Source organism: Hyperolius riggenbachi, chromosome 5 (genome assembly GCF_040937935.1).
Source record: "Hyperolius riggenbachi isolate aHypRig1 chromosome 5, aHypRig1.pri, whole genome shotgun sequence".
In the NCBI taxonomy this organism is placed as follows: domain Eukaryota; kingdom Metazoa; phylum Chordata; class Amphibia; order Anura; family Hyperoliidae; genus Hyperolius; species Hyperolius riggenbachi.
Window position 1 is genome coordinate 312,501 of NC_090650.1, and position 12,087 is coordinate 324,587.

The following is a 12,087-nucleotide window of genomic DNA, read 5'->3' on the forward strand; positions in this document are numbered from 1 at the left end:
CCTGCTCTTGCGGAGTCACTGCGGAGACCACGTGAGCGGAGCTCTCCGCATCACGTGGTCCCACCGGCCAATCGCCGCATAGAGTGGCCGCTCCAGGAAGTAAACACTGCACGTCACAACGTGCAGTGAATATTAATTAGCCATGTGCCTGGCCGCTCTCCGCTCCTCCCCAACATTACTGAGCATGTGCAAGCAGTACTGCATGCAGAACGTTGGCTTGTGGCGCAGCGTTACAATGTAACGCAACATGGGCACTGTGAACAGCCCATTGATTTTTCATTACTGTGCGGTGGGCTGCGTTACAGGCTGCTCTAACGTGCGCCTGTAACGTCCCACTGTGAAACCAGCCTAAAGGTGCTCATAGGACTTTGGGCCCCTTAGCGCAGTGTTCCCCAACCCTGTTCTCAAGGCCCACCAACAGTGCATGTTTTGTGGAAATCCACAGAGGTAGTTAAACATCTCTGCTGAGACACTAATTACCCCACCTGTGTATGTTTGTGGTTTCCTGCAGAACATGTACTGTTGGTGGGCCGAGGTCAGGGTTGGACAACTCTGCCTTAGCGCACCTAGGCTGCAAAAAGGGGTCACACATGTAGTACCGCCGTACTCTGGAGAAATAGTATAATGTGTGTTGGGGTGTATTTTTACACATACTCATGCTGGGTAGGAGAAATCTCTCTGTAAATGAGATTTTTTTTTTTCACACACAATTGTCCTTTACAGAGAGATTTCTCCCACCCAGCATGGGGATGTGTAAAAATACACCCCAAAACACATTATACTACTTCTCCTGAGTACGGTGATACCACATGTGTGACACTTTTTTGCAGCCTAGGTGCGCTAAGGGGCCCAATGTCCTATTCACAGGTCATTTTGAGGCATTTGGTTTCTAGACTATTCCTCACGTTTTAGGGCCCCTAAAATGCCAGGGCATCATAGGAACCCCACCAAGTGACCCCATTTTAGAAAGAAGACACCCCAAGGTATTCCATTAGGAGTATGGTGAGTTCATAGAAGATTTTATTTTTGTCACAAGTTAGCATAAATTAATTTTTATTGTTTTCTTTTTTCACAAAGTGTCATTTCCCACTAACTTGTGACAAAAAATAAAATATTCTATGAACTCACCATACTCCTAACGGAATACCTTGGGGTGTCTTCTTTCTAAAATGGGGTCACTTGGTGGGGTTCCTATGATGCCCTGGCATTTTAGTGGCCCAAAACCATGAGGAATGTCTGGAATCCAAATGGTTTTCGAGACTGCACTTGGGGACACTTTCAAAGTTTTCCCAATTTTTCGGACTAGCTGACCTTCATTTCTTAAAGTAATGATGGCCACTCGTTTTTCTTTACTTAGCTGCTTTTTTCTTGCCATAATACAAATTCTAACAGTCTATTCAGTAGGCCTATCAGCTGTGTATCCACCTGACTTCTCCACAACGCAACTGCTTATCCCAACCCCATTTATAAGGCAAGAAATCCCACTTATTACACCTGACAGGGCACACCTGTGAAGTGAGAACCATTTCAGGTGACTACCTCTTGCAGCTCATCAAGAGAATGCCAAGAATGTGCAAAGCAGTAACCAAAGCAAAAGGTGGCTACTTTGCAGAACCTAGAATATGACGTATTTTCAGTTGTGTCACACTGTTTGGTTATGTACTATACTTCCACATGTGGTAATTCATAGTTTGGATGCCTTCAGTGTGACTCTACAATGTTCATAGTCATGAAAATAAAGAAAACTCTTTGAATGAGAAGGTGTGTCCAAACTTGTGGTCTGTACTGTGTAGTGAGACCCAAACTGGCAGACTCAACAGGCCAACAATTTCCATTCCCCACAAAAACCATAACTAAACACTAGGAACAAGTAGCTAAAGCCTCGAGTTTCACAGAGAAGGTCCCGATCCGCCAGGCAGAAGCTGAATAGCCAGGTGGAGGTGGGGGAGTTGGGGGGGAAGGGCAGGGAGGGCAAGGGGGACACACCCCACCCATAGGTTGAGGGCCCCCCCCCGCCCCGGGCCCTAATGCTAGCAGCCTCTAGTGCCGACTTACCCTCCTCAAGCGTTCGGACAGACTGAGAGCAGGTGTTGAGCCAACTAGGAAATCCCCAGCGATATCTAATCTTCTCTCTATTAAGTGTGATCGGTCGCAGCGGTCTCCTCCTTTGCAGAGTAATCGCTGCCAGGTTGGCATAGATGTGCACCAACAAGGGGACCCCCAGAAGATCTGTGAGATCTCTAGTGGCCGCCATGATCTGGTCCTTAATCTCTCCATAGTGAAGCTTTAAAACCTCATCTCTAGGTGTTCCCAGTGTCCATGGCCTCCCCAGCGCCTGATGTATCCATATGTACCATTCCTGCATCTACTTGTGGGAACAAGGCTGAGAGAAGGCTTGTGGTCACCTCTTCCAGAGCGGTGAATGATTCAGGCAATCGTCAGATCCTGCGCGGTTCTCAAAATCCTCCAGCCTCCTTTCAGCCGCCTCTACTCTGACTTCCGGGGCATTCATCTGCTGTTTATCTTCATCGCTAGCATCAGCCATGACGTCTATGTGGTTATCCAGCTCCCCCACCTGCTGGCCTACCTCATGGATTTGTGGGATAAGGTCCTTCACACCGGCCAAGAGTTCACATGTAGACACCAGCTTAACCACTTCAGGACGAGAGCAATTTTCACATATCAGCGCTGCTCCCATTCATTCACCAATAACTTTATTACTACTCATCACATCTAAATCATCTGTATAGTGTGTGAAAATTTTGTTTAGTAATTACCTTATTTTCAATGCATTCCAATGGGAAAAATGGAAAAACAAAACAAAAAACAAAACACTATTTCTTCATTTACATCCATTATAGCTTTACTATAAGTTAATCCCACAATTGTATTTGGTTATCCATCCTGGTTATTACAACATTTAGATTATGTTCCTAGTACAATGTATGGCCACAAGAGTTTTTGCTTTCTCATTTTACACTATTAATCATTACAAGACTTTATTTACAAAAATAATAGTAATACTGCATGCATATTTAAAAAAGCCAAGTTCCTAAGATAATAATATGTTTTTTTTCTATATTCTGTCACTTTATTTTCATTTTACAAGTTTTTATTTTGGTATAGAATATGCAAAAATGTTATTGCTTTTGATTCAGTTTGTGACTAAAAAGAATACACAAGCCATGGGCCTCAACCCTAAAACGCTCTAAACTCTATTCTACTACTTATCATAGTTAAAATGTTACCACGTCTCTTGTGGTTTTGCTAATACTTTCCCAAGTTTGATCATAATTTTGAAAAATGACTTTTTATGTTGGATTGAGTTTGTCCCTACCTATTTTTAGGTGGTGATGTGTGTCCAAGCTTTAAGACCCACCAAAATGTATTGTACAACTTGTCACAGTTAAAAATTACACCCCATGTGCCTCATTTAGTAACAAGCTGGTGGTACACTATCCACAACTATACAAACAAGAGGTAGACACAATAGAACCGGCACTGCAGCTGCTGCAAAGCATACACTATCCACAACTACACTGGACTTCTAGATCCGTCCAGTTGTCATTAAAGAGACACTGAAGAGAAAAAAAAATATGATATAGTGAATTGGTTGTGTACTATGAATAATTACTAGAAGATTAGCAGCAAAGAAAATATTCTCATACTTTTATTTTCAGGTATATAGTGTTTTTTTCTAACATTGCATCATTCTCTAATATGTGCAGATTACACAACACTCAGCATTCAAAATGAGTCTATCAGAGCAGTCTGTGAACTAATGACCTCTCCTCTGCCAGAGAAAAAGTAAATAGTTCACTTACAGTTGAGATAATAAAAGTCAGAAGACAGCCCTCTCCACGACTTTGAAAGTCTTAGAGCTTAATGGCTTTTTTGTATAGAGATAACAACTGGAGTTTCTTAACTCTTCCTGTACTGGAAACAATTAGACTTATGTATCTGATCTTAAAGGGGAACTTCAGCCTAAACAAATATACTGTCATTAAGTAACATAAGTTATGTTAATTAAAATAGATAGGTAATATAATCTCTTACCCACTTTGTTTTAAAGGAACAGGCAAATGTTTGTGATTTCATGGGGGCAGCCATCTTTTTGGTTGAAAGGAGGTGACGGAGCATGAGACACAGTTCTAAATGTCCGGTATCCTGATCACCCCTCCCTGCTGCGCACGCTAGGCTTCAAATCTCAAATTCAAAATTTGGAAAAAAAAAAAATTTGCACCAAAACGGCAGAACGAGAACAACAACATCAGAAATCCCATCATGCTTTGCACAGCATTAGGGAAAAAATGCCCGGGCAGTTTTCTTCTGTACAGCTAAAAATTAGGCTAGGATAAGAAAAACTAAGTTCTGATGCTGTGAAACTGTTAAAGAAACACAAAGCCTTTTCAGTGCTGCTGAGTAGATTTTTAGTCTGGAGGTTCACTTTAATGTTTTATTTCTTAGCTGTACTACACATACAAATCATAATATCATAGTTTTTTTTCGCTTCAGTGTCTCTTTAAGTGGTTAATGTTAGTGAACAGCCTCTGCTGGTTCTAAGCACACGGCTGCTGATCATCGTGCGAACCGGCCTGCAAGGGTTACAAGCCTGATTTTGCTTCGGGGTAGGCCGAGTCTCACCACACGGCTGGGCCTGCGTCTCAGCCTGACTGGCAACGTTTTATGTGCGCGGGAAATCACGTCTTGCTCCGTAAGCGCCGTGCATGTGCCCCAGAGGAGATAGGGGGCGAAGGCTCAGCTTCCCGGACATTAGGAAATATAATTTATTGTGTCTGTTTCGGGATGTAAGAGATTGGGTAGCTGGGATAACTGGATTCTCGAATAGACCCTTGGAACGCCATATTGCTGAACCGTGGGAACTGACAGGCCTGCAATACCCTAGCTGGTCAACCACGCCCCTATGCCTGAAATGCAATGTAATAGAGATACGCTGAACGCTTGATGGGAGATACAGAAGATCTTCCACCAACCTTGGATAAATATCAAAATATATGCCAGAGGGTAACTCCAGTTTCATTCCAGGCCTCAATCATGAGAACTATAGAAAATGGTCAGATACGGGATTACTAAACTTGGAAATTTGTTAAACCTAGTGGACAAGAAACGTCTCTTCAAGGATGTTCTACAGCAGGGTTCCAGGATCAGATTTTCTGGCCTTTGGAAATCCAGTCCTTTGTTCGGCCTCATTTACATAATGTCTCATCTATAGCAAGAATCCTGCCCTTCAATACATTCCTGAGGCCAAAAAGGGATAAGAAGTCACTGTCAGAAACCCAAAAAGAACTGGGGAATGTCGGGATCCAGAAAAGGGTAAAAGAGAACACGTCTAGCTGCAACAATCATTTTACAGTCCCAGACATTGAGAAGCGATCAGTAGAAGGCAATAACCAGGTTAGAAGAGTCAAAGCAATTTTGGGTACCTGGAGTCGGAGGTTTCAGAAACTGAGAAGTCGGAGGCAGATGATTTCTGTACCAACTCCATAGCCCTGATATGGAGGTTGACATATTTATTTCATTTTAAGCAATACCAGTTGCCTGGCTGTCCTGCTGATCCCTCTGCCTCCAATACTTTTAGCCATAGCCCCTGAACACACAGGCAGACCAGATGTTCTAATGAATGAACATGGCTACTAAATGGAGCCACGTTTATTCATTCACCGGTACTCTGATTGGCTTCAGGAACATATGTTCCCGATCACCTATTCCTCCGCGGTGAATGAGAAGCTGGCGTGTGCAACCACCGTGAAATGACAAGACGTGCCTGTACGTTCTGTTTGCGGGACAGAAGCACAAACAGGACATGTATATACATCCGGTTTGTATGAAGAGGTTAAGCTACTTAAAGAGACACTGAAGCGAAAAAAAATATATGATATAATGAATTGGTTGTGTACTATGAATAATTACTAGAAGATTAGCAGCAAAGAAAATATTCTCATACTTTTATTTTCAGGTATATAGTGTTTTTTCTAACATTGCATCATTCTATAATATGTGCAGATTACACAACACTCAGCATTCCAAATGAGTCTTTCAGAGCAGTATGTGAAGTAATGACCTCTCCTCTAGCAGATGAAAGTAAATAGTCCAGGAACAGTTGAGATAATAAAAGTCAGATAACAGCCCTCTCCAGGACTAACTTAGTCGGAGAGCTTAATGGCTTTTTTACATAGAGATAACAACTGGAGTTTCTTAACTCTTCCTGTACTGGAAACAATTAGACTGATGTATCTGATCTTAATGTTTTATTTCTTAGCTGTGCTACACATACAAATCATAATATCATCATTTTTTTCCGCTTCAGTGTCTCTTTAACCTCCTTGGCGGTCTGATTCTTTCCAGATTTTAGGGTCTAAAAGCGGTGCAATTTTTTTTTCACTCTTTCAGACCCTAAAACCTGAAAAAAATCATTCTGGCAGTGAGATCTGCAGCAAAATAAAAAAAAAATGTACCTTCCTGGGCTCCTGTGCTGCAGTTTTCTCTTTGTCCACAAGATGGCGCTAATATACATATAAACGAACTTCTCTATATTTCTCTAATATAGAGAAGTTAGTTTTCAATATTAGCCCCGCCCCCGATGACGTCACGCTGCCACCATCGCTCTGCTGCCACCACCACGGCTGCGCTGCTCCAACTGGCTGCCGGGTCCCCGGAAGAATAGCGGGGACATGGGGGATCCCGGCGGCCAGGGAAAGACCCCACACTGTCGGGGAGAGAGGCTGGAGTCCCGCTGTGCAGCGAGATCGCGCGCGGGACTCCACAACCACAAGTAAGGCTCTGCAATGCATACCCCGACCTGAGCTCGGGATCACCGCTAATAGCTTGTTTTTTCTACCCCGAGCTCAGGTCGGGAAAACCGGCAAGGAGGTTAAAATGATTTTTAAGTACAAGTTCAACTTCAAAAAGGAAACCTGAGACGAAAGGCCAGAAAAGTTTTATACATACCTGGGACTTCCTCTGGCCTGATCACTCTCTCGCCGCCACCATTTGCCTCCTGGATGGCCCCGTAGAAACCCCATTGTGTTCAGGCAGTAGGGTGTACTGCACATGCGCGCCCAAGCGCCGGGAGTGTTCCCGGGCCACGGGAGAGAGAACACAGGCAAACTGCGCCAACTGGCCGAACATAACGGAGCATCTACGGGACCATCCAAAAGGTGAAGGGTGGCAGCGAGAGTGATCTGCACGAAGGGCGCAGGAGGAAGCCTCCTGCAGGTATGTATAAAACTTTTCTCCCCTTTCGGATACTCTTTAAATGGAGGATACAAATCAGAAAAAAAAAATATAGAAAATATACCATGTATCGGAAAAAACAAAAAAACAAAAAACACACACCTTATTCATCTTTTCCTCAAACTCAGCCAGAGCGCGAGACCCTTTCTTCTTCTTCTCCAGCTGCTCCTTCACCTCTTCCCTGCAACAGAGACACTCGGATCATACCAAATACTGAATACACCCCACTCCACCAAATATTATACACCGATCACACCAAATACTCCTTATACAGCCATTCCACCAAATATTATACACCAATCACACCAAACACTCCTTATACAGCCATTCCATCAAATATTATACCCCGATCACACCAAACACTCCTTATACAGCCACTCCACCAAATATTATATTCCGATCACACCAAACACTCCTTATACAGCCACTCCACCAAATATTATACCCCGTTCACACCAAACACTCCTTATACAGCCATTCCACCAAATATTATACACCGATCACACCAAACACTCCTTATACAGCCATTCCACCAAATATTATATCCCGATCACACCAAACAATCCTTATACAGCCATTCCACCAAATATTATACACCGATCACACCAAACACTCCTTATACAGCCACTCCACCAAATATACACCGATCACACCAAACACTCCTTATACAGCCATTCCACCAAATATTATACACCGATCACATCAAACACTCCTTATACAGCCATTCCACCAAATATTATACCCCGTTCACACCAAACACTCCTTATACAGCCATTCCACCAAATATTATATCCCGATCACACCAAACAATCCTTATACAGCCATTCCACCAAATATACACCGATCACACCAAACACTCCTTATACAGCCATTCCACCAAATATTATACACCGATCACATCAAACACTCCTTATACAGCCATTCCACCAAATATTATACCCCGTTCACACCAAACACTCCTTATACAGCCATTCCACCAAATATTATATCCTGATCACACCAAACACTCCTTATACAGCCACTCCACCAAATATTATATCCCGATCACACCAAACACTCCTTATACAGCCATTCCACCAAATATACACCGATCACACCAAACACTCCTTATACAGCCACTCCACCAAATATTATACACCGATCACACCAAACACTCCTTATACAGCCATTCCACCAAATATTATACACCGATCACATCAAACACTCCTTATACAGCCATTCCACCAAATATTATACCCCGTTCACACCAAACACTCCTTATACAGCCATTCCACCAAATATTATACCCCGTTCACACCAAACACTCCTTATACAGCCATTCCACCAAATATTATACCCCGATCACACCAAACACTCCTTATTCAGCCATTCCACCAAATATTATATCCTGATCACACCAAACACTCCTTATACAGCCATTCCACCAAATATTATACACTGATCACACCAAACACTCCTTATACAGCCACTCCACCAAATATACACCGATCACACCAAACACTCCTTATACAGCCATTCCACCAAATATTATACACCGATGACACCAAACACTCCTTATACAGCCATTCCACCAAATATTATACACTGATCACACCAAACACTCCTTATACAGCCATTCCACCAAATATTATACACTGATCACACCAAACACTCCTTATACAGCCATTCCACCAAATATTATACACCGATCACACCAAACACTCCTTATACAGCCACTCCACCAAATATACACCGATCACACCAAACACTCCTTATACAGCCATTCCACCAAATATTATATCCCGATCACACCAAACACTCCTTATACAGCCATTCCACCAAATATACACCGATCACACCAAACACTCCTTGTACAGCCACTCCACCAAATATACACCGATCACACCAAACACTCCTTATACAGCCATTCCACCAAATATTATACACCGATGACACCAAACACTCCTTATACAGCCATTCCACCAAATATTATATCCTGATCACACCAAACACTCCTTATACAGCCATTCCACCAAATATACACCGATCACACCAAACACTCCTTATACAGCCACTCCACCAAATATTATACACCGATCACACCAAACACTCCTTATACAGCCATTCCACCAAATATTATACCCCGTTCACACCAAACACTCCTTATACAGCCATTCCACCAAATATTATATCCCGATCACACCAAACACTCCTTATACAGCCATTCCACCAAATATACACCGATCACACCAAACACTCCTTATACAGCCATTCCACCAAATATTATACACCGATCACATCAAACACTCCTTATACAGCCACTCCACCAAATATTATATCCCGATCACACCAAACACTCCTTATACAGCCACTCCACCAAATATACACCGATCACACCAAACACTCCTTATACAGCCATTCCACCAAATATTATACACCGATCACATCAAACTTTCCTTATACAGCCATTCCACCAAATATTATACGCCGATCACACCAAACACTCCTTATACAGCCACTCCACCAAATATTATACACCGATCACACCAAACACTCCTTATACAGCCATTCCACCAAATATTATACACAGATGACACCAAACACTCCTTATACAGCCATTCCACCAAATATTATACACCGATCACATCAAACACTCCTTATACAGCCATTCCACCAAATATTATATCCCGATCACACCAAACACTCCTTATACAGCCACTCCACCAAATATTATATCCCGATCACACCAAACACTCCTTATACAGCCATTCCACCAAATATTATACACCGATCACACCAAACACTCCTTATACAGCCATTCCACCAAATATTATATCCCGATCACACCAAACAATCCTTATACAGCCATTCCACCAAATATTATACACCGATCACACCAAACACTCCTTATACAGCCATTCCACCAAATATTATATCCCGATCACACCAAACACTCCTTATACAGCCACTCCACCAAATATTATATCCCGATCACACCAAACACTCCTTATACAGCCACTCCACCAAATATACACCGATCACACCAAACACTCCTTATACAGCCATTCCACCAAATATTATACACCGATCACATCAAACTTTCCTTATACAGCCATTCCACCAAATATTATACACCGATCACATCAAACACTCCTTATACAGCCATTCCACCAAATATTATACACCGATCACACCAAACACTCCTTATACAGCCATTCCACCAAATATTATATCCCGATCACACCAAACACTCCTTATACAGCCACTCCACCAAATATTATATCCCGATCACACCAAACACTCCTTATACAGCCATTCCACCAAATATTATATCCCGATCACACCAAACACTCCTTATACAGCCATTCCACCAAATATACACCGATCACACCAAACACTCCTTATACAGCCACTCCACCAAATATACACCGATCACACCAAACACTCCTTATACAGCCATTCCACCAAATATTATACACCGATGACACCAAACACTCCTTATACAGCCATTCCACCAAATATTATATCCTGATCACACCAAACACTCCTTATACAGCCATTCCACCAAATATACACCGATCACACCAAACACTCCTTATACAGCCACTCCACCAAATATACACCGATCACACCAAACACTCCTTATACAGCCATTCCACCAAATATTATATCCCGATCACACCAAACACTCCTTATACAGCCATTCCACCAAATATACACCGATCACACCAAACACTCCTTATACAGCCACTCCACCAAATATACACCGATCACACCAAACACTCCTTATACAGCCATTCCACCAAATATTATACACCGATGACACCAAACACTCCTTATACAGCCATTCCACCAAATATTATATCCTGATCACACCAAACACTCCTTATACAGCCATTCCACCAAATATACACCGATCACACCAAACACTCCTTATACAGCCACTCCACCAAATATTATACACCGATCACACCAAACACTCCTTATACAGCCATTCCACCAAATATTATACCCCGTGCACACCAAACACTCCTTATACAGCCATTCCACCAAATATTATATCCCGATCACACCAAACACGCCTTATACAGCCATTCCACCAAATATACACCGATCACACCAAACACTCCTTATACAGCCACTCCACCAAATATACACCGATCACACCAAACACTCCTTATACAGCCATTCCACCAAATATTATACACCGATCACATCAAACACTCCTTATACAGCCACTCCACCAAATATTATATCCCGATCACACCAAACACTCCTTATACAGCCACTCCACCAAATATACACCGATCACACCAAACACTCCTTATACAGCCATTCCACCAAATATTATACACCGATCACATCAAACTTTCCTTATACAGCCATTCCACCAAATATTATACACAGATGACACCAAACACTCCTTATACAGCCATTCCACCAAATATTATACACCGATCACACCAAACACTCCTTATACAGCCATTCCACCAAATATTATATCCCGATCACACCAAACACTCCTTATACAGCCACTCCACCAAATATTATACACCGATCACATCAAACACTCCTTATACAGCCACTCCACCAAATATTATATCCCGATCACACCAAACACTCCTTATACAGCCACTCCACCAAATATTATACACCGATCACACCAAACACTCCTTATACAGCCATTCCACCAAATATTATACACAGATGACACCAAACACTCCTTATACAGCCATTCCACCAAATATTATACACCGATCACACCAAACACTCCTTATACAGCCATTCCACCAAATATTATATCCCGATCACACCAAACACTCCTTATACAGCCACTCCACCAAATATTATATC

The 12,087-nt window shown here is 42.4% G+C and overlaps 1 protein-coding gene across 1 annotated transcript in view; it reads right to left on the bottom strand.

The window, feature by feature from the left end:
* FAM133B (family with sequence similarity 133 member B) overlaps nt 1-12,087 on the bottom strand; it is a 156,106-nt gene that overhangs the window by 124,546 nt on the left and 19,473 nt on the right. Inside the window, exon 3 of the mRNA XM_068235019.1 lies at nt 7,357-7,435. Coding sequence (XP_068091120.1) covers nt 7,357-7,435 — 79 coding nt within the window. The remainder of the gene's footprint in view (nt 1-7,356; nt 7,436-12,087) is intronic.